Source organism: Saccopteryx leptura, chromosome 1, assembly GCF_036850995.1.
Source record: "Saccopteryx leptura isolate mSacLep1 chromosome 1, mSacLep1_pri_phased_curated, whole genome shotgun sequence".
Lineage (NCBI taxonomy): Eukaryota > Metazoa > Chordata > Mammalia > Chiroptera > Emballonuridae > Saccopteryx > Saccopteryx leptura.
Window position 1 is genome coordinate 68,593,829 of NC_089503.1, and position 24,127 is coordinate 68,617,955.

The window sequence follows — 24,127 nt, forward strand, 5'->3', positions numbered from 1 at the left end:
AAAATATCTCAGTGCATGTTATCTTCAGGGTCCCTTTGGCTGCTAACATAGTTGCCATTCACTTAAAGCACTTCTTTCCATTACACAAAACCAAAGTGAGAACAAAATTCTGTTTTTGAAATCTCCAGCAGGAGTTATTTTGTTCTCTAAAATTATGCAATCTCATTATTAAAAAAAGAATTGAGATTTTTCAACTTTATTGTCTAATCCAGATTGCCTTAATAATTGTGACTCCCACAACTATCTCAAAATCAGGCCATGAATTACAAAACTTCTATCCCAAAAATAGACTACAGAGGCAACATGGAGCAAAGAGCTCTGATGTCAACAAAGCTGTTTAAATTCTAGTGCTGTCACTATCATTTATCAACTAGGTGATTAGACACATTATGTCACCTTTGAGCCCTATGTCCCTCAATAAAAAAGATGTAAAAATGAAAGAAAAATATATTAAGAATACTTACGCAGTACTGTCACCAGGTGAATGTATTTACTCTAGGCAACACAGCATGCTCTGCCCCACACTACAATACCATGGTATGTTCTTAAAGTCAATGAAAGCCTCTGAGAAGGAATATGCACACCATGAGTGTGTACATGATAAAAGGGACAATACTGACCTCCATGTTTCACACCCACCTTGCCTCCACACCACTGACCCGCTGTCCCAATCTTACTGACTTCCTTTCAGTTCCTCCAACATAACCTGCTCTTTTAAGTGAGGATCTGGTACATGATACATCCTCTACTGGGACAGAAATTTCAATCATCTCCCTTCTTTGGCTAACACCTTACTCAGCTTTCTGGTTTCTGCTTTAAGACCACTGCTGCTTAGCAGATTCCCCAATACTCAAACCTGAGGACTCCACTGTAGATCCCACAACAAGCCACTTCCTTAAAGCACGTCACACTTGTCACTATCCTCTTTCCCACTAAACTGTAACTTTCATGAGGTCTATCATTGTTTGCTACTTATCTTCAGTTCTTAACACAGTGTACAGCATATAGGAAAAGTTTGATAAATATTTGTTGAATAAATATATAACTAGGCTGTTCTACTACATAAATGTTAGATTATCATATCTGCTATAATAGAGTGGCGCTTCATTGCATTGCATAACCAAATTGCAGAACTGCTCAGAGAAAGCTCCTAAAGAAATCTGACTAACAAATCTGCCTTTTACTAACCTATACAGGTAGTTCCCACAGTACGAGCAGTAAGAAAGAGAACATCATGACCTCGCCAGTTGGAGGATCTCAGGCAACCTAGAACTGACACATACACTGTAGACAGAAAGGACTTACAAATAAACATAGTTAACTGGCCTGTTTGCAAATGAAAAACCACAATCATAAAAACAACTGCCTCTACTTGAACTCTCTAATAAATATGGGCAATACACAATTACCATAGAAGCAGCCTTTAAGGGAACTTTTTTTTTTTACCGGGTGACCTTGGACAACCAGAGTACATAGATTTGGGGCAAACATCTCCACATCATTTAGACAGTCAATTATGTTGTATACCTATCACCCAAAGTCAAATCATCCTCAGTCACCTTATATTGTCCCTCTTTTTGTCCGTCCTCCTCTCCCTCCCTCCTTTTTCCTCCCCTTAGTAAGCACTGCAATCCTATTTATGTTCATGAGTCTCAATTTTGTGTCCCACCTATATATGGAATCATACAGTTCTTAGCTTTTTCTGATTTACTTATTTCGCTCAGTATTGTTGTAAAGTACTTGTACCTTACTTTAGTGGGTTTCTGTAGAGACATTAAGTTTAGATGAATTTTGAAGGGTTTTATTAAAGGAGGAGATTTATTAAATATGTTGGCCGCATATGACTAACATGGGCATTGCAGACCCAAATTGTGTGTGCCAAATACATCTCAGAGGCTGGTTATATACTCTTGATCACATACAGGCTGGGGGGAGCATGACATCATGGCACAATTATTAACAAGCTTACAACATTTGTAGGGGATCCACAAGAACATTAAAACTTTTAAGGTAACACATTAAAAACATTTACAAATCTTTTAGTGTCTATCTCCCCTCCTTTGCCTACAGGTATGTTACTCTCAGGATTCCAGGAATGGAGGAAGAGCCAAAAATCAATGTAGGGTGGTATGTAAATTCTGTCTCTTATTGTAAGAGAAAAAAAGTTCCTCAACCTTTATTCTATACTTAAAACTAAATGACCCATTGTCCTTGTAAGTCAGGAAGCTGCTACATTCTTCTCTCTCCCTTCCGCAAAGGAAGGACAGGACAGGAAAGCCTCATCTTTCCTCCTAAAATATCAATATTAATTTTGCAACTTTTAAATACCTTACCATAGCCTGACCAGGTGGTGACGCAGTGGATAGAGCAACGGACTGGGATGCGGAGGACCCAGGTTCGAGACCCGACCCCGAGGCACCAGCTTGAGCGCGGGCTTATCTGGTTTGAGCAAAAAGTTCACCAGCTTGGACCCAAGGTCACTGGCTCGAGCAAGGAGTTACTCGGTCTGCTGTAGCCCCACTGTCAAGGCACATATGAGAAAGCAATCAATGAATAACATAGGTGTCGCAAGGAAAAACTGATTATTGATGTTTCTAATCTCTCTCTGTTCCTGTCTGTCTGTCCCTATCTGTCCCTCTCTTTGACTCTGTCTCTGTTAAAAAAAAAAAAAAAAAAAAAAAAACAGGAAAAAAAAAAAACTTTACCACAGTTTAATGTTATCAAGGTCCATCCATGTTGTCATAAATGATACTATGTCATAATTTCTTATGGCTGAGTAGTATTCCATTGTGTGTGTGTGTGTGTGTGTGTGTGTGTGTGTGTGTGTGTGTGTGTGTGTATACCACATTTTCTTTATCCAGTCCTCTATTTAAGGGCACTTTGGTTGTTTCCATGTCTTAGCCACTGTGAATAATGCTGCGATGAACATGGGGTTGCATGTGTCTTTACAGAGCAGTGTTTTTAATTTGGGGGGGCATATACCCTGTAGAGGGATTGCTGGGTTATATGGTAGTTCTATTCTTAATTTCTTTGGGAACCACTATTCTTCCATAGTGGTTGTACTAATTTATATTCCTACCAACAGTGAATGAGGGTTCCTTTTGGAGACATTTTTCTTAATGTGTTCATTCTTCACTCACATACACACACACACACACACACACACACACACACACACAAAAGAACCCCACAAAAACAAACAAACAATCAAACAAAAAACAGGAATAGCGGCATTCCCTCCCATGACTCTTTCTCTGTAGATATTTGTAAGTAGAGTAGGGTCAGCACAGACAAGTAGCCACAGCTTCCAGATCATCAAAATAAAAGAATGAGAAGAGGATTATTTTTACTTACCTGACATTCTACTTTGTTCCTGTTAAAATTTTAGACAGCTGGAATCAAGTTCTGATATTCTTTACCTAGACACATACACATGCACACACCTTCCTCACCTCAACATGTACAGAAGCAGAAAAAGGAAGAGGGGAAAAGATATAGATTCAACAAACATTCATGAAGATAATACTCTTAGGTAAAATGTACAGTAAGCTCTGTGTTAATATAAATACTTACAAGACAGGGTTCCTGCTTTGAAAAGAAATTAAAACAAGGATACAAAAGATTTCAACATAAAGCTAGAATAAGACTCTTGTCACACACTTCTAAGGAGATTAAGAAACAGCCCCAGGAGGCAGGGTCTGTGATGGAGCTGATAAAGAAGGGAAGGGCATGGGAGAGGCCTTTCAGGCAAAGGGAACAATGTGGGCTAGGGCACAGAAAAAAACAAAGGAAGGGGCATGTGTGCAGAGTAGATTAGCAAATGGAAAAGTCAGGTTGGGGCCCTAAAGTGGAAGGTCTTGAATGCTACATATTATATATATACATTCTCCAAACAGGAGAATCTGTGCAATTTCTCTGGCCCCCGTCTCATGGACCAGGGAACCTCATCCGGGAAGCACTCTACTAAATAAAGCTTTTGCTATTCCACACTTGGTGGCTATGCCCTTCTTTCTTCCTTGGCGGGGAAAATACCTTACATTTGGTGCCGAAACTGGAGGAGCTTGAAGCCCACTGGGGCTGCTCTTCTCCCCTTCCCTTCCAAGGAAGAACCAGGATCTCTGACCTCATACCCACTTCGGCACATGGTGCGGTAAGTCCCCTGCCTCCAGCCTCCCCTCAGTTCTTTCCACCCGAGACTCCCTGTCTGTAATCGCAGCTGTATTAGGGACCTCTTATCCATTCTGAGTGTGTGTGTGCCCGTGGAGACATCCCAGACACACCCACTCTACCTAACCGTCCGGTGGCCAGAGCTTGAGTTGCAGGACACCAATTCTCATCTCTGACCCCTCCGAGGGCTGAGGGTGGCCGTGGGGACAAAGGAATCCAAACCTGACTCTAAAACACCCCTGGGGTGCCTTATCCAGAATCTCTCAAACATTGATCCTTCCCTAAAAAAGAATAAACTAATCTTCTGCAATGTGGCCTGGCCCCAATACCCAGTGGATAACCAGACCAGGTGGGCTCCTGAAGGGACTTTCTATTTTAACACCCTCACCAATTTAACTATTGCCAAAGAACTGGTAACTGGTTTGAGATCCCTTACATTCAGGGCTCCTAGTATTTGCATTCTGTCCTAATCTCTATGCTGCCTGCTCCAAGACGCAGGCCCTTTTTGGCCAGATAAACCTCAGCTAAACCCTCCACTTCTGATCTTTCCTCTTTCACTGAGCCCCAGCTCTCTCCTCCCTCCTCCTGCCCAACCCCCAAGGGCACTCCTCTCTCAGGACCTCTCTCTGGTCCCTCTGCAGACCTCTGCCACTTGGGTCCTTCCCTCCAGGAAGCCCCCTCCCCTGCCGGCCAGGAGCCCCTACCTTCTCCACTGTCTTAAGCCCCTTCCCCGTCAGGCCCTGCTCCGCCAGCCATTGGCCCTCACACAGGTTTGCAGGGCTCCTGATCCCATGGCCCAGCCCTGGTCTTCTTGCGGGAAGGTCTGGCCCTGTCCTGCCTCTGGCTCCAGCGTTTCCGGCTAGATCTGGGTGCTGGGCTCCCTAGGAGCCTCCCTCCTCTTATTTTCAATCCCAAACCCTTATCCGAGACCTGATGAACATGGCATTTAAAGTCGGGAGGAAAAGGCCCAAGCTGCTTGCCAGGCCCGCATGCAGCAAAAGGTAACACTCCAAACCCAGACTCCTGTGGCAGCCCTGAGGCTGGCAGAGCAACAGGGGCAAGGCATAGGAGGTACCTGACCCAAGTCCAGGCCGTAAAGAGGAACCCCAACAGAAGCTTGCTTTAAATGTAGGCATGACAGTGCCCTTGCCCGAGGCCACCCACTAAGCCCTGCCCTAACTGCAAGCAGCCCAGTCACTGGCCGAGCGATTGCCCCTTTTGGGCAACAGGCTCTTCCTTGGCACCTCTGCGTGGAGGACAAGCCACCCAAATGTGAGACCAAGCCAGCCAGGCGAGCCCGTCACTTGAACTCCTAGGCCTCAAAGACAACTGACGCAACCCAAACTTGAAGACCCCATCACCCTCATCGAGCCCAGGGTAATGCTACAGGAGCGGGGTGGATAGAAGCCTTCCCACCTCTCAAGAGACAGCAGACACCGTTGCCTCCATTCTTGTTAAATGTATCCCGCAATTTGGACTGCTGACTACCATCCAGTCAGACAATGGCCCAGCCTAATATGCCCAAATAGTCCAGCAGGTTGCCATCTCTCTCAACATCACCTGAAAGCTCCACATACCCTATCACCCTGAATTGTCGGGGAACATGCAGACCGAACCCTTCCTCACATAGGGAGTCCAGATGAAGCACACCCAGCGGTCCCCCTCCAGCCAGGAGACAGGGTTCTTCTGAGGGAGCTCCAACCCGGCTCCCTATAGCCCGGGTGGACAGGACCCCATACGGTAATATTGACTATTCCTACTGCAGCCAAGCTCCTAGGGCAAACACCTTAATAACACGTCTCTCGCCTCAAGCTTGGCCCCATTCAGGACTGCTGACAGTCAGAACCACTGGGCCCCACCTGTCTCCGGCTCACCAAAAGGTTGGGCCCTGTTGCTCCTATCCCTCCCACTGGGAACCTGCCACCAGAGTGAATTAAAGCAAGAAGCAATGCTGTTCAATGAGACTGGCCTGATAGAAGAATACATCAATGTCCTCAACCGTCTGCAAGAGAAACTGCGCAAGGATCTCTCCTCCTACAACCTGCTTAACTCCTGATGGCAGCCACCCATCCTCACCTGGGCTGCCCCTATCCTAGGTCTTCTTCTAATTATCAGCATATTACTCATATTTGCTCCTCTTTTTTAAATTCTTACAGGACTGCATTCATGAGGTTTCTCAAGTCACAAACAGATGCTCCTACACTCATATATACACAACTCCCCTCAAAGCCACCACCTTCCGACCTCCCCTCCTCACCAAGCCCCTAACCATCAGAAAGTAGCCAAATAGCAGCACCCCTATCTAACATAAAGGTCGGAATGTGAGGTCGGTTGGCAATGGGGGAAGGTCACGTGAGGAACCAGGCCTGGGAACTTTGGCTGGAACCACCCACACCCATGTGCGCTAAAAGAAACTTCCCAGGAGCCCTTTGAAAAGGAACAGCTGTCTGACAGCCAATGAAATTTCACCACATCATATCAACTTGCCTTCACCCTACTGACCCTATAAATTACCCCCAAATGGGAGAATCTGTGAGACTTCTCTGGCCCCCATCTCATGGACCAGAGAACCTCATCCGGGCAGCACTCTACTAAATAAAGCTTTTGCTATTCCACACTTGTAGCTACTCCCTTCTTTCTTCCTTGGTGGGAAAAATACCTTACAATCTCAATGACTCTCAATTATAACATTTTTTAAAAGTGCTTGTGATAAATAAATATGTAAAAGGACTGAGCATAATACCTGGACCAGATTAGAAAACCAATAAATGCTCATTCATTCACAGCTCATAAATAATAACTAGGACTCTTCTTACTTGTGAACCAGAAAAAAAATTTTATAAACCCACCAATGATATATAGATTACCAATGCAGAATTTGCCTTTTGATGAACAATTCACCAATAATTAAAATATACTTAAGATTTTTTTAAAAACTGCATCAACTGTATATCTTTTATTATAAAAAGATAAGCAAAACAATTATTTTTATTTACTGAATGACAGTATGAATAAATAACTTTTTTATTATGTGCTCCAAATATATATAAATATATCGGTTCAGTGAACTATGATGATAAAAGCAAAGAAAACATTAAGTAAACCAGCATCACTTCAGGAATATTCTTTGAAGCAATCTTTGAGTTGCTGCCATATATATGCCAATAAATCACAGATTTATCAGTGCTTTTTCATATTATTCAGATAGATGTTTGAGTATGAGCTACTGGAATGGTCAACATATACAATGTAAAGTCCTCCAGGATGTAATTGTCTCTACCTCCCTAAGACATAGACCAGTACCCAACATATAAAAGGAACTGGATGAATCCTGTGTAGGTGGATAAGTGGCTGGGTCAGTGACTAATTGAGTATGACACTCCTAGGCAATTCAAAGTCAATACTTTTTGTCTCCCCACCCTGTGGTTAGATGCAACACTATAACCTGTTCTGGCCAAGGAATTGTGATAAGAAGTGACACATGACATTTTTAGGCTGGAGCATTTACATGCTGGCACAGTCCTGCCAGGTTCTTTTCCACTGCAACCATGATTATGAGAGCAGATATTGAGAGGCAGCTTCCATCAGTCCCTCAGTCTCCAAAAGAATACAATGAGCAGAATACTCTGCTCATCCAAATGGAAATACAGTATGAGTCATAAATTTGGGGGGGGGGGGCGGTAAAGTTATGAAAATTGTTGAATTTTTTACAGCAATGTAACCTAGCAAGGTAATGACATTTATCTTAGAACTAGAAATTTGTTGGAATAACTTTCAGAAAAACAAAAATGGTACAGGTTAGCAATTTACCTTGAACATGAACATGTCAATTAATCTCTATATAATAGTTCTCTCACCTATAAAGTAGTGCAATAATAGTATCTACCTCATACAGTAGATATAGCGTTTAAATAAGTGAATGTCTAAGAAGTACCTAGCAGCACAGTTAGGGCATATAAAGCTTTCAATAAATAGTAACAGATTATTAATAATGTATTAGACACTAAGCACTGCATAGTTCATTTTACTCTCTCACTTTTTATTCCTTTTTCACTTTAATTTATAATCAACATTTTCCATTAAAAAAGTATCTTTAAGAACTACTCTGTAGCCTGACCAGTGGTGGTGAAGTGAATAGAGAGTTTACCCAGAACTCTGAGGTCCCCAGTTTGAAACCACAATGTCACCAGCTTGAGGGCAGTCTCATTATCTTGATCACAGGGTCAGCAGCCTGAACGCAGGGTTGCTGGCTTGAGCACAGGATCTTTGACATGATTCCCAAAGCGGCTGGCTTGAGCCCAAAGGTCACTGGCTTGAAGCCCAAGATTACTGGCTTGAGCCCAAGGTCACTGGCAAGAGGTCACTGGCTTTGTTTGAGCCCCCCAGTCCAGGCACATATGAGAAACAATAAATGAAAAACTAAAGTGATGCAACTATGAGTTGATGCTTCTCATCTCTCTCCTCTCTCTCTATCTCTCCATTCCTATCTCTCTCTCTGAATCTCTTTGAAAATCAATTTTTAAAATAAATAATTTTTAAAAATAACTACTATATAGAGGGCACCATGTAAGGCATTAGGAATACAAACAAGTAAGATAAAGCATATCATCAATTATTCTCTTACCTACAATTCTTCTTTCTTCTCTAACCTACTCATTACCAAGCAAAATTTAAAATTGTAAAAATAAATACAATAGTCTATGTTATAAATATGGTGTCAGAGACAAAGCTAATCTTTTTATCTTTTTTCTTTTTTTTTTTTTTTTTTTTGTATTTTTCTGAAGTTGGAAACGGGGAGGCAGTCAGACAGACTCCCGCATGCGCCTGACTGGGATCCACCCGGCATGCCCACCAGGGGGCGATGCTCTGCCCATCTGGGGCATTGCTCTGTTGCAACCAGAGCCATTCTAGTGCCTGAGGCAGAGGCCACAGAGCCATCCTCAGTGCCCAGGCCAACTTTGCTCCAATGAAGCCTTGGCTGTGGGAGGGGAAGAGAGAGACAGAGAGGAAGGAGAGGGGGAGGGGTGGAGAAGCAGATGGGCGCTTCTCCTGTGTGCCCTGGCTGGGAATTGAACCCGGGACTCCTGCACGCCAGGCTGACGCTCTACCACTGAGCCAACCGGCCAGGGCCTTATCTTTTTTTTTAATTGAAGCAGAGCTAATTAACTTAAAAAAAAAAAAAAAACAGTTACCATGATGTGAGTCTGTGTTTTATTCAAAATTGAGATGGAAAAATGGCTTAGATCCAATTTACCAAAGGCAATTAATGACAGGGCAAAATAGACTTGTGCCCACATCCCCACTGGTGAATGACAGGCACCAGATATCAGTAGACCCAATCCTCTTTCTTTATATATTAATACAGGAAGATCTAGACTTAAGCAACTTGCACAAGGTCATAACATGAGTAGTGGCAGGGCTGATAACTAGAACCCAAACTTTTAAAATTGTTTTGTTCAAGTGCCCAAAGTTAAAAGTCCCTACAATATGCTGACAGAGCAGTATAAACATAACAATGCAAAACCTAAAATTAATTTTTACTACAAGTGCATTTTAGCATTAACTGTTAAAACATCCAAAACTCAGATATCAGAAATACAATGTTAGCCTTAGTATACGAGAAAGTACTTGCAAAAACCTTTAAAAATTATAATTTATCATATTTTCTGCTCCACAACTTACCAAACTCAAAATAGCATAGAAAAAAAATAGTTTCATATGTCTTTCTTCATATATCATCAATCTTGTATGGAAAAAAATGATTTTAAGCAAAAAAATAAAAAGTCAATATTTATGCCTTATTTACAAGTGTATTAAGGTTATAAACCAATGATAAAAAAGACACATTTGGCCTGACCAGGCAGAGGCACAGTGGATAGAGCATCAGACTGGAACATGGAGGACCCAGGTTCGAAACCCCGAGGCTGCCAGCTTGAGAGCCGGCTCATCTGGTTTGAGCAAGGCTTACCAGCTTGAGCCCAAGGTCGCTGGCTTGAGCAAGAGGTTACTCAGTCTGCTGTAGCCCCCTGGTCAAGGTACATATGAAAAAGCAATCAATGAACAACTAAGGTGCTGCAATGAAGAATTGATACTTCTCATCTCTCTCCCTTCCTGTCTGTCTGTACCTATCTATCCCTCTCTCTGATTCTCTGTCAATAAATAAATAAATAAATACACATTTGCACTGTATTTGAAACAGAAAAGAGTTCCCACAGATTTTCATATTTTTCAGAATAACCATTTTAGGTAATGATAAGGAATGATTTAAATATTTTATTCTGAGTAAAGAGGAAGTAAGTTAAAGCCATGTAAATTAAGAAAATATAAGCTCAAATAATATGGACCATTCTTGAGTGTTTTCTAAGTGATACAAACTACTAAATAAGCAGTTTACACATCCCAGCTCATTTCACAACAAATGGGTGGAATGGGTAGTATAATTATCTCCATTTTGCTGATGATAAAAATGCAAGCACAGAGTAACTTGTCTGAAGTTACTCAGGTAGTGGTAAAAACAAAATTTGTTCTCAAACCTGAATAGTATTCAAACTCTATCAAATTACAACCCTCCATAATTGAGATCAAGGTCAGTTCATCATTTCTAAGGGGTGGATTACATGATTTCTAAGATCCCTTCTGACAATGATGCTGTAAGCGAAAACAGAAATCAGTTCAGAATTCACACACTATCTGTGACAGTATACTCCAGGTCTAAGGTTAAGGCCACCAATAGACAAACCAAAAATAAGAGAAGAGGCCCTGGCCAATTAGCTCAGCTGGTTACAGCATCATCCCCAAACGCCAAGGTTGCAGGTTTGATCCACGCTCAGGGCACATACGGGAAGTAACCAATGAATGCACAACTCTGCGGAACAACAAACGACTCTCTCTCACTTTCTCTACTTTCCTTTCTCTCCTTTCCTCTCTCTCTAATAATCAATAAGTAAAATAATAATAACTAAAAAATAATAGTAAAAGGACAAGAAGGGAAAAGAGCAATAGGTTCTTCCAAAGGGCCTGACATAGATACATTTTACTAGCCATCAGGGCCACTGTGACAAGGTGGAAAAGGGGAACCTAGAATAGGAATTGAAAGTAGAACTGTAAGGGGTGTACATAAATAGAAATAGCTTAGCCCACTGGGACTGCCTCACAGCAGATGGGGAGGGAGCTGGTGAGAGGCATGCAGAAGTCAGTGGCCATGAGCTCAATGCTGGACCATGATGTAGAGTTCTAACAAAAACACTGGTCAGTACTTAAGTAGGAATAGTTGAGTATGATTGCTGACCACCAGGTTACTAGAAGAGGCATTTCCACAACTGTCTGACATTTGGATCAGTCTGAAACAAATTATACTATGGAGAGTGTGCTTTTAGGAAAGAATGGGGAAGGAACCAGCACTTACTATACTAAGTTCCTACCACGTTCAAAGCACTGTGCATATGCTATCATGTTATCATAGATAATGCTCACAACAACCTTGGTAGATGGGATGGTGAATTTTATGTCAACTTGGCTGGGCCACGATGTCAATGTATTTTGTCAAACATTATTCTGGCTGTTTCTGTGAAGGTGGGTTTTTTTTGGATGGGATTAACATTTCAATCAGTGCACTCTGAGTAAAACTGATTTACCCTTGATGATGCAGGAGGACTCATCCAACCAGGTAAAAGTCTAAATGTCCAACAAAAAAGACTGACCTGTCCTGAACAAGAAGGAATTCTGCAAGCATACTGCCTCTGGACCCAAACTGCAAATCTACCCTTGGTCTCCAGCCTACCCTGAAAATTTTGGACTTACCAAGCCTCCACAATCATAAGCCAGTTCCTTAAAATAAATTCATTTCTCTTTGGGGAGATACACACACACACTATTCTGTTTCTTGAGAGGACTCTGACTAGTAGATACTGCTCTCTATTTCAGCACACAAGAAAATGATAGCTTGAAAGGACTCATTCTCTTTCCCACTATATCACAAGGTAAAATGCCCTAAGGACTCAAATTCTATTCTGAGGGGCTAGCATGGGAGGTGGAGTATAGTAAAACAGGGAACACCATAGAAACAGGGGAACCCTGTAACCACAAGCCACACATCCTACTAAATCAACAATATTTGAAGACTTTGAAAGAAGAGAAAAAAATAACTAGTAAAGATGCCTGACCTGTGGTAGCGCAGTGGATAAAGCGTCGACCTGGAAATGCTAAGGTTACCAGTTCAAAACCCTGGGCTTGCCTGGTCAAGGCACATATGGGAGTTGATGCTTCCAGCTCCTCTCCCCCTTCTCTCTCTGTCTCCCCCCCCCTCTGTGTCTCCCTCTCCTCTCTAAAATGAATAAAAAAAATAAAAATAAAAAATAACTAGTAAAGATTTTTCTTCCCAGGCTCTGGCCAGTTGGCTCCATGGTAGATCACTGGCCCTGAGTGTGGATGCCCCAGGTTCAATTCCCAGCCAGGGCACACAGGAGAAGTGACCATCTACTTCTCCACTCTTCCTCTCCTCTTTCTTTCTCTCTCTCTTTTCTCCTCCCACAGCCATGGCTCGATTGGTTCGAGCAAGTTGGCCCCAGGTGCTGAGGATGGCTCAGTTGCTGAGCAATGGCCCTCGATGGGCAGAGCATCTCCACTAAGGGGCTTGCCAGGTGGATCCAGATTGGAGTGCTTGTGGAAGTCTGTCTCTGTCTCCCCTCCTCTCAATTAAAAAAAAAAAAGAAGGCCCTGGCCGGTTGGCGTCGGCCTGGTGTGCGGGGGACCCGGGTTCGATTCTCGGCCAGGGCACATAGGAGAAGCACCCATTTGCTTCTCCACCCCCCCCCTCTGTCTCTCTCTTCCCCTCCTGCAGCCAAGGCTCCATTGGAGCAAAGATGGCCCGGGTGCTGGGGATGGCTCCCTGGCCTGTGCCCCAGGCGCTAGAGTGGCTATGGTCGTGGCAGAGCATCGCCCCCTGGTGGGCAGAGCATCGCCCCCAGGGGCATGCCGGGTGGATCCCGGTCGGGCGCATGCGGGAGTCTGTCTGACTGTCTCTCCCCGTTTCCAGCTTCAGAAAAAATACAAAAAAAAAAAAAAAAAATTAAATTAAATGAAAAGAAAGATTTTGCTTCCCTTGGTTCAGTCAACTCAAATAGGGACTGCAGCCAAAAAATTCAAGAGGCTGAGACTCAAAATGGCAGCAGCATGGGAAAATTAAGAATGATCACTAGGAGCAAAGATGTGCCATTAGAGAACAAAGTTAAGATCATCCACATTTCCTATTCACAATTATATGTATAGATGCCAAAGGTGGACACTGAAGAAAAAGGGTTGACAGAAAATTTTTGATTCCTTTGAAACATGGTGTTAGAGGAGAGCTCTACAAATACCCTGAACTTCCAGAAATCAAACAAGTGGATCTTAGAACAAATCAAGCCTGAATCATCCCTGGAGATAAAATGACAAAACCGAAGCTGTCCTACTTTAGCACATCATGAGAGGGCAGAGAAAAGACAATAATGCTGGGGAAAATAGAAGGCAGCAGGAAAACGGGAAGAGAGAATATGAGATGGACTGAATCCATAAAAGAAGCCGTAAGCATGAGTCCAGAGGAGCTGGGCAGGGCTGCTGAGGACAGGACAGAGTTTTCACAATTCAGAGCCAGCTTATGGCATCCAAAATACAAAGAATGGAAGCAAAAGATAAAGGGAAGGGAAAGGAGAAAGGAGAAAGGAAAGAAGAGAGAGACAGAGGGAGGGAGGGAGGGAGGGAGGGAGGGAGGGAGGGAGGGAGGGAGGGAGGAAAGAGAGAAAGAAAGAAAAAGAAAAAAGGAATTTGTGTCACTTTGTTTAGGCTTTCTTTGGTTAGTCATTCATTAACTCCTTCAACAAATATTTATTTTATACTTGATATACTTTTATGGGCTCTTCTGGATAACGGAGAGTACTATCTAGCTGGGCAGGATACATACAAAACACTAAGTGCACAGGGTGAAAAAAACACCAGCTAAGTTGTCCTAAAGTCAAGAAGGTATCACAGAAGAGATGACATTTCAGCTGGGACAGAGATATGACTTTAGTGAAGAAGCAGGATATTATTCCAGACAGAATTTCTGACACAGTAAAGTTCAATTGAGTCTATGTTCTATGTTACTAAAAATATATGTGTGTTGGGGTAGTAGGAAGACATATGGCAGCATGTGAAACTGGAAAGGCCAGCTGGGTTATATGGTGAGGAACAATGCCAAGGAATTTGATCCTTTCCTTGCAAACAATTAAGAGTTATGAAGGATTTTTAAGGAGAAGAGGGACAGGGTCATGGGCTAACCCTTTTTATTGAACCATTCATGGAGCGTAAGTGCACATAAGGACAGCTGGGGATAGCTTGGTCAGCTGGATAGACAGAAACACAGATAAAGAAAATTTTCATTATCAAGTTTAATGAAAATTAAGCATTGAATAAAAACTGAGTCTGCAGTTATAGTAATAATTTTCATTATTAAAAGTCATGAAGTATTTCTTTCTCTCTAACTAAAAAAATTAAAATTAAGTTTGCACATACACGCACAGTCCCAACTAAAAATCTATGGTCCAGAAACTGGAAACTACTATAACCGTTATGATGCAATACACATCTGAAAAGTTTCTCAAAAAATGAAATAAAACTCAATTAGAATTGATATAAAGAAAATTATTACTATCATAAAAAGATATATATGTAATCTGTGTCCTATAATATGAACTAAATTTTATATTTAGGCCAGAGGGCAAGGGGTGGCTGAGTGAAGCAAAATACATTTTTCAAATCACCAAAATGAAGAAATAACCTTAAATCACTTTCTAAACAGTGAAGTAGTCAAGAAAAAAAAATTTAAAGGAATGTTATTTAGGAGCTAACACATGATTCAGTCTCTTCTACCCGTTATTCTCCCCTTTTCTGCTGATAGTTCTTTGTAATCATTCCAGAAAGATTTTACAGGTCCTCATTCCAAGAGTTCCCTTTCAATTTTACATTAGTAATAGATCACTGCAAATAGACATATAGAGTCAGTGTATAAAATGGATAAAAGCACAAAGCTCACGCTGAAAACAGGGAGAAAGAAGGTACTGGGACACCTTAACTTGGCCTCCACTTGGGCCTTCACCCACCATCCTTCTGAGTTGTCTCCACAGAGAGCCCTTGCATTTCCTCAGTGAAGTGTGAAACACTTTAGTCCCTGTCCAGACCTCTAAATTTACAAATCAGGAAACTGTAGCCTCAAAAATTAATGTGAGTTGCCTGAGAAAAAGACCCCTCGTTCCTGGCACCTCTGCTAAAATTAAAATGTTTTCTCTTCCTCATAAACTCTAATATAAATTTCTGGGTTAAAAACCATTTCTTGTAAATTATTCTACACGTTCATGTCATCTCTCTATCCGAAGTTCTTATACAAAATTTGTATAGGTCAGAAATCACAAATTTAGTAAGAGCCTACTGGAAGACAGACACATGTCATCTGCTCTCATTTCACCATTATCAAATCCCAGGAGATCCAGAAAATCTCGGTTAAGAGAAGTGATTATAACCTTCCCAAAGCTGCAGAGGTAGAGAGTGGAATTCTAGTCAATCTGACTCCAAAAGCCAAACTTCAGACTCTCGCACTCTTTCTAATCCCAATCCTTACCAAATCTTTGCCTATCTTTACAGTCTCCCAGAAATACAGAGCTGTAAGGGATCCCATCATCTCACACAGAATGTACATTTCCATCTAGGTTTATTGGAGAACACTCTCATTCCAGCCAATCACAGTCTTCAAGACTAGATCCAATTTCTAAACTCAAGCTTCAGAACGAACGATGCTAAACCTCACCCCCACCTCACTTCCAAACAACTTCATCTACAGGCAGGGGCTACATCTATGTTCAGTCTTGCCAAGAACAGAGAAGGTTAAGAACTCTTCATAAAAGGGACACAAAATCAACTTCGAGTTAAGCATGAGATGCCAAGTTTATGTTTTATGTTGAATGTTAGATGTCAACTACGAAGATACTGTAAATTTGTATTTAAAGGTCGCTTTGAGACAACGGATGACTGTTACAAGTGAAGTAGAGGCCAGAGTTGGTGTTAAATTGGATTGGAAATTTGAATTAAAAGCATCCTCTGACAGCTTAAGGACTTGAAGTGATTACAGGGGCCGGTTACAGAACACTGTGGAGGAAAGACTAATAGTAAATAATTGGTAATGGGACGAGAGATATTATACAGATCTGGGATTGGGGACCACCCTCTGGAAAATGTGATCCAAAGATCGGACAAGTCCTATGCATTAGGGGTCTGAAATTTCGGGTAGGCTCTGGTGCCTGGTGTCCCGTCGGTTGGGCAGGAGTCCTCGACCCCAGGCCTTTCCTTCCAATCCACATGCAGTCTTACCTTTTGTTGAATGTAATGAATCGAGTACTCCATGACCACAGCGGGACGGGATACAACGCTGGTGGACAAATGCAGGTTGCTGAGGGCCCTTAGGGCTAGCGGTACAGGGACGGCGAATCCTGGTATCAGAAAACCCAGGAACAGCAGGACAGGGCGCCCCATGGCTCAGGCTGGGACGCACTCCTGCACACTTGCAGTCGTAGCCTCGCCCAGCCCGCAGCTTCGCCCGCCTCCAATAGGCTCCGCCCCAGGGAAACCCGAAGTTACCCGCCCCTCAGCCATGCTGTCTAAACCCAGGTCACTAAGCCACACCGCCCCCGCCCCCATTCCAGAGAAGCCACTTTTCATTTCCCTCTCCTGCATCTCCACTTAAGAGTCCACCCTCATTTCGGTCACACTACAAATCTGCCCTCATCATCCCAGGGCCCCATTCTATCCCACCGCTGAATCACATTTTTAACTGTATCACCCTCTTGCCGCCTCATCACCCTATAGTCTCGCCGTAATCGTCACCTACAAACCCTACCCTGTCCATTTTACCTCCATTGCCACACCCCTTGCCCCCGCAAATCTCATATAATGGTAACAACAGCTACCGTGACAATTTATTGATCGTTTCCTACACGTCACAATGGCAAACACATCACCTATCTCAACCACCACAGAAACCTCGTGCGTGTGTGTGAACGCCACTCTCATTTACAGAGGAGGAAACTGAACTTGCACTGGGCCACTCGGATAGAGGGGGCGAGGGCCTCTCAGACGGCTCCCTCGGCTCCTTGACGCCACCTCCGCTGTGCCCGTCCAGGGCCCTCCTACTGGGCTCTGTCCCTGGGTCAGCCCGAGCCTCTGTGTTGCCCACAGCACCACCCCGTATGGAGGTCACCCGAGGCCCACGCAGCCCCGAATCCCGCTTGGTCCTGGTCCCTTCTTCCTGTTACGCCCCGTCTTTCCCCGCAGCCTGCTTCAGGCCCCGTCTCTCCGCCTCTCCGCCTCCCAGCGCGGAAGCCCCTTTTCTGCCCCGTCGCTGGGTCACGCTATCCCATCCCGCAGAGCCGCCCGCTGTCTTCTCCGCTCCTCCGACCCCCTTCACTGGCTTCACCCTCCTTCCACTCGCCCTGCTGAACTCCTACCCCTTCCCCTGGACCCCTTCGCCCAGTGGCTCAGCGCTTCCTCAAAATCAGCTTCACAGGCTGAACTACCGCTCAACCAGCCGAGGGAAAACACTCGCCACACTGAACTGTTCACCCAGTTTGACTAAAACGGTCATTCCCAAAGTTCCCGGGAAAGCCTGGTTAACCACCGCCCTCCGAGACGCCTTCTTCTGATTGGTTCTGAAGAATCATGATTGAATCGTCACTTCCGGCGGAAGAGGACGCGGGAGATTAGATTTGAGAACTATGAACTCACCGGTAAGTCCCGCCTGCCTGCATTACTGAGCTCTGCCTTCCTAGTCCCTTTCGAATACCTGCGGGAAGAGGTTCCCCGGGAGGTCTAGGGCCCGAGACTCCTAACGAAACCCGTACCGTCATTATAAATGAGACTCAGAGCATTGTTTGTTATTTTTGCAGGATTTAGCCTCTTCTATAAAAGGACGGTCTTGTATGAGGGTTGAGAGTGGAAGGTCAGTCATTTTAATTTTAGTGCTGTTGCAGTGCTCAGGGGGCTGTTAGTGAGCATATACTGGGCTGTCGAGCTAGACACGGATCAGCGTCAGGAACCGAACATAGAGAAAGGAAAAGTAATAACTCTGGCTTTTGAGGTGCTCAGAGATACATATTCAGCTGGCTGTTCTGCTGAAAGTAATACATGCTGAAGAGGGGACTTTTCCGAACTGTTTTGATGGCCCAGAGGGAAAACTGATTAACCGAGTGGTGTTTTCAAACCAGATACATGAACCTTTTCTGGATTCCTTCCTAATTGCTCACATCTAGCCAGTCACCACACTGCTGCAGAGCTATGACAATAGCCTCCCAGCTGGTTCTCCAACCTTATTACCTTCCAAGCCAGTTTCCACATTGCCAGGCTGATAAAGCTCAAATCTGGTCAGGGCACTCCCAATTTAAAGCCTTTCAGTCACTTCTGTTTTCCCTCAGGTTTAATCTAAACTCCTTAACATGGTTTACAGGGCCCTTCTTGGCTGGTCTTCACCTGCCACTGCAGTTTTGTTTTTCACCACTCTAGCCAGAGCTTCCAACCATACAGAATGTGTTTTTGAGTTCAACTGCACCATCCTCCCTCACCTGCAGTTAGTGATTCATTATGCAGACAATTTTTAATTGCTTTCCTCCTCTGCCAAAAACTACGAGGTAGTGGAATTACAATTGTTAACAAGAGGTACTGGAATTACAATTGTTAACAAGATAGATTCCCATCCTAATGGAACTTAAAACTTTTGTGGATGGACTAAAGAGGAAAAACAAGGGAACCTATTGGAATTAGATTGGTCTGGGAGGAGCACTCTGAGAAGTTGACACTTAAATTGAGGCCTAAGAGATGAGAACGATCCAGCCACTCAACAGAGGAAAGAAAGAACATTCCATAGTGAATGGGTTATTCAAAGGCCCTGAGGCAGGAAAGAACTTGGTATCCTCATGTTCAAGAACCAATGAAAAAAACTATATTTCTGGAATATGTTCAGAAAGAATAGTTGTATGAGGTGAGTCTGGAGAGATCTGCAGAGACCAACCACACAGGAGGCTAATGCAGTAACATGAGCAGGAGATAATGGTAGTTTGCATTAAGGTGGTGGCAGTATTTGGGGCATAGGGGTTGGTGAGTGAATGATGGTTTTTAGATATGGGAATAGACGCAAGCATTTACCTATGGGTGTGATAGAGGAATGAAGGAAAGATGCCTCTGGGACATCCAAATACAGTTGACTCTCAGGTAAGCAGTTGAGATATGAAAGTCTGGAGCTTGCAAATTTTGTACATACCTTTGTGTCACTTCATTGGTAATTATATATAGCCTTAGCCAATAGATTATAAATTCCTTGAACACAAGAGCCTGTTTTGTTTTGTTTTTTTTCTGTCTGTAACCCTGTCACCTGCTCCTTCCCTACAAGAGTACTGCACCTATCATAAATGCAATGGACAAACTGTGTTGTACTCACTAAGATTTTCCTGGCTAATGTTGCAAAAATATTTTTCACCAATATTTCTTCAGATTAAAGAGGTTTTGTCTCTTTTTGTTTATTTAATTTTCTGTTTCCTGCTTGCCTCTCTCTTCCCTTTCTAGAATTTTCATATAAAGTTAGTAAATCTTTTTCAGGGACTTATTATGACTGCCTTTAGAAAAATTAGACAAATTATGTGTCCCTGAAGGAGACCATTAGAAAACACTTTAATTCTTATTTGTAGTTTATAGGTTAGATGTTTATTCTATAAAACACTTTTATGTAATTTCTCTCTTCTGGTCATCTTTAAAAATAGTTGTAAATCATTATTTGTAAAGTTATCGGACTTTCTACTCTCAGGTGTCACCCATACTACCATCACAGGATCCAGAGTTGAAGTGACTGGACCTTCTGCCATCACAGGGAAAGAACCCTCCTCCCCTCACAAGAACCAAAGGTGATGTGACATGATCCCCAAATCTCACACTTTGCCTCACACTCACAGAACACAGAGCTGATATGACAGGACACCCTGATTTTACTGGATGAGACCCAATGCAACACTCATAGCACCAAGAGCTGTAGTGACTGGACACTCCATTCTCTCATATATAACCCTCTCCATGCTCACAGGACTCAGGGCTACCATGACAGGATCCCACACTCACAGAATCCAGAGGTAATGTCAGAGGACCCCATACTCTGTCAGGTGGAGCCACATTCCATACTAAATAAATCTGGAGATGATGTGAAAGGATCCCTAACTCTTTCATGAGAGAACTTACCCCACATTCAGAGGACTCAGAGCCGACATGACAGGACCCCCTACTCTCTCTAGAACTTCTCCCAACACTCAGAGAATCCAGAGCGGCTGTGACAGCATCCTCTATGCTCTCAGAGTGGAAGATCTTCACACGCTCAGAGCACACTTACAGGAAATGCATTTTTCTTCTGTCATCTAGTGTACTTCTTGGAAATAGCACCTATTTATTAAGCATCTGCTCTTAACATTTACCAAAGATCCCGTGAATCCCCCAAGGCCCAAGGCACCTTACATCATCCCTAGCTCAGGAGGTCTTATATACCCATAGCAGCATAGCAGTGGGACCCACTACTCTCTTAGGCGGGACTCCTCCCCATAGTGAGAGGATCCAAACTTATGTGACAGAACCCACTATTCTCTCAGGTGGTACTTTTCTCCAAATTAATAGGGCTAAGAGCTGACCCTTGACTTTCACAGGAAGGCACTTTTCTCCACAGTCAGAGAACCCAGAGGCTATTGTCTCTGGTGGAACCATTTCCTACCCTCAGTAACATAGAGCCAATGTGACAGGACCACCCATTGTCAGATGGGAACACTCGGGCGGTTGTCAGGCCACCCTAATTTCACAGGTAGAGACCCCTCTTACACTCACAAGACCCAGTGCTGTAGTGACAGGACACTCCAGTCTGTCATCTCTGATCTTGCATACTCACATGATCCAGACCTGATGTCACGAGATCCCTCCCCTTGCTCAGAAGACCCAGAGCTGACATGACATGACCCTTTACTCTCTCTGGTGAGGAGCCAGAGCTCATGTTATAGGACCTCATAATCTCTGAGGTACTAATTCCAACACTCAGAGTACTTAGAGCTGCTGTGAGTGGACCCTCTGTCAGAATGGGACCTTTTCAACACTCTGGTGCACACTGCCATCTAGTGAACTTGTTTGGAATAACACCTGAGTTGAGGCCACCTGGAAATGTTCTGTTTTTGCTGCCATCTAATCAATTGTACATTTTGGGAATAGCACGTTTTAACTAGGCACTTGCTCTTGCCATTTTGCAAGGACACTTTGAAGGCACTATACATTATCCCTACCTCAGGAGGTCTAATATACCCATGATTTGTTTTTATCTCTGAGTCTCTCCTGCATGTGGGGTCTCTGACTCTTATGTATGTGAGATTCTCACACAGATGTATATCTTAAGTTTGGTTATTTTCCATTGCTAACCTGACTCATATCTATTTGATAATTAGACCGGGCACTAGAACCTTGAGGTTAGGTGGAAGTTTGTTTTTTCCCCTCTGTAATACTCATGGCAAAGGTCAGGAAGGTCCACACTGGATTCAGACAGATGGTAGAGAAACTGCAGAGCCAGAAAGCATTGGGCCATTTCCATTTAATAGAGTCTCATAAGAGCAGACAAGCAAAGCAGCAGGGGAAAACATCTTCTCACGGCAGAAAGGAAACAAACAGCAAAAAATTTCCCCTCACAGTGGCAGGCAGGCAATCTGCCATCTGTCCTGAGGGCAGGCACCCTCAGGTTAATGGATCTTAGCCTTACATAGACTATACACACTTGGCACTGACACGTGCTCATGCACTAATCAGGCAAAGTATAAGTGAGCAGTCCTAACACAGCTGTTTTCCCAACATTCCTCTTCTTTAGGGTTGCTCTCCTCACAATCTACATGACAGGTATCTTCCATGATGGTCCCTGTGCGAGGCATGAGGTACATTACAGAAACAAACAGACTACAGCAACAGCACCTTATACAAGAACTATAATAATTACAAAGGTGCCCTTCATAGTGTCTCCTTGAGCACTCTTCCCAGGGAGTTAACTAGAGGCCCACCTCTAGCCCTGTACCCCACAGTAGGTGAGAGGGCCTGTATAGTCCAGGGCTATGTCCATTGAAACCACAAAGTGTCCTTGGTGCATCTCTGCATCTAGATGGGAACAGCTTCCCGGTGCAGGAGGGTCTCCACAAATGCCGCAGCTCAACCGTCAAGGTTTCTTACAGTACTTTCCACAAGTGGCATGTCCATCCAGCAAGGGAGCCAGTGACCCCTCTGGTCGCAGTCCAGGAGTCCATTATACTGCTCAATGATCATTCCATGATAGCCCAGCTGTCTGTGCAACTCACCAAGGTAAATGTCCATTACAGGCAACTAGCTATACAGCTCTTTATTAATGGATCTCAGCATCTTTTCCTAAGTGCTCTGTCCATTGCTACAAGCCCCATCAAAACCCCTAAGTAAGCTTACATGGCCTGGTGGGGTCAAACACATCCAAGGCCTGTGCCACCTTGACAGTTCTTTTAGCTGCTACTGCTGCAAAAAAAGCTCCTATTCTAATGCCAACACCTGCTTCACATTAGAAGGGGATCAATGAATTGCCAGTTTCACATGGGGCCTCTGTCCCCCTCAACCCATCCCCATTTGATGTTCCCTCAGCTTTCCCTCTATTCAAACTGAAACAACAGGTCTTGGGTGGGGAATCCTCCTCTCCCTCAGCTGTCTTCAACAAATAATCTTGCTACCATGCAACCTGAATGCCAGCCATTTTGGGGGGAGCTGCCAAGGCCACCCTCTTTCCCACTTTTTCAGTGGCTGAAACTTCTGTTTCCAGCTCAAGCTGTTGCCAAACCTCTAAAACAGGGGTCCCCAAACATTTTACACAGGGGGCCAGTTCACTGTTCCTCAGACCATTGGAGGGCTGCCACATACAGTGCTCCCCTCACTAACCACCAATGAAAGAGGTGCCCCTTCCGGAAGTGTGACGGGGGCCGGATAAATGGCCTCAGGGGGCTGCATGTGGCCCACGGGCCGGGCCGTAGTTTGGGGACGCCTGCTCTAAAAGGATATCATTAGACCTGCCATCTAATTTCTCTTTATCTGCCCCAGCTGCAATAAAATCTACCCATATTTGTGTTTAGGTAACCTTTACAGGCTCATTTCTCTTGTTACTTGAGGAGGCAGCACAGGCAGCTGCCTGCAGAGCCTTACAGTCCTATTCTGTCTCCAGCTCCTCCAAATCTGCCACTATCTGTGTGACTGCATTGATGGGCTGCCCCACATAGGGGCTCAAGATAGCCACTAGTGACCTGGAAAGGGCTGACAGGGTGCTACATAGAATAAGGTCCCTCATCTGGCCCACAGGACCTCAGGTTGAAAGCAGCATTCCTCATACCCAGTTCCCAGAGGACCTTCTTCAGCTCAGTATGTGTCTGCCACTAACTCACTGCCCCCAGAAAGTCTTTAGCATTCTGCCAGACTGTACAAATGGCAGCCATTACCCATTCTAATAGGGTATGATTTCCTGGGTTGTCATGGCAGTTCTGAAGAAGCTGCCTCATGGAGGAGTGTGTGGTAATGGTGGCCAATTTCTCAATCTCTGTTCCAGAGAGCATGATACCATCCACCACCCCCTATGTCCCACAACCACAGCAACCAGGCTGCCAGGGTCTGGGTGGGTTTCTGCCTGAATTTTGCCCCCAACTCCATCAGGTTACCTGGGTGTAGGGGTGGACCACAGAGTGCTCCACTACCAGTGGAGGGGGTTGTGCCTGCTCCCTGAGGCAATCTTGGCTGCTGGGTTTTTACCTTCTGGGTGACCACCAGCCGGGCTCTGAGTCTTCAGATGGCAGTTTCAGCCCAAACCTCCTCCTCAGAAGAGGAGAAGTTGGAAACGCCTGCTCCT

The 24,127-nt window shown here is 44.0% G+C and overlaps 1 protein-coding gene across 2 annotated transcripts in view; it reads right to left on the reverse strand.

Annotated features, from left to right (window-relative positions):
* The window catches only part of PRCP (prolylcarboxypeptidase), a 275,945-nt gene extending 259,122 nt beyond the window's left edge, over positions 1–16,823 (reverse strand). For both annotated transcript variants that reach the window (XR_010749289.1, XM_066369593.1), the window contains exon 1: positions 16,543–16,823. Coding sequence is in view for 1 of the 2 variants with exons in the window: in XM_066369593.1 (XP_066225690.1) it covers positions 16,543–16,704 (162 nt within the window). In the remaining variant the exon portion in view is untranslated. The remainder of the gene's footprint in view (positions 1–16,542) is intronic.
* Positions 16,824–24,127: the final 7,304 nt, after the last annotated feature.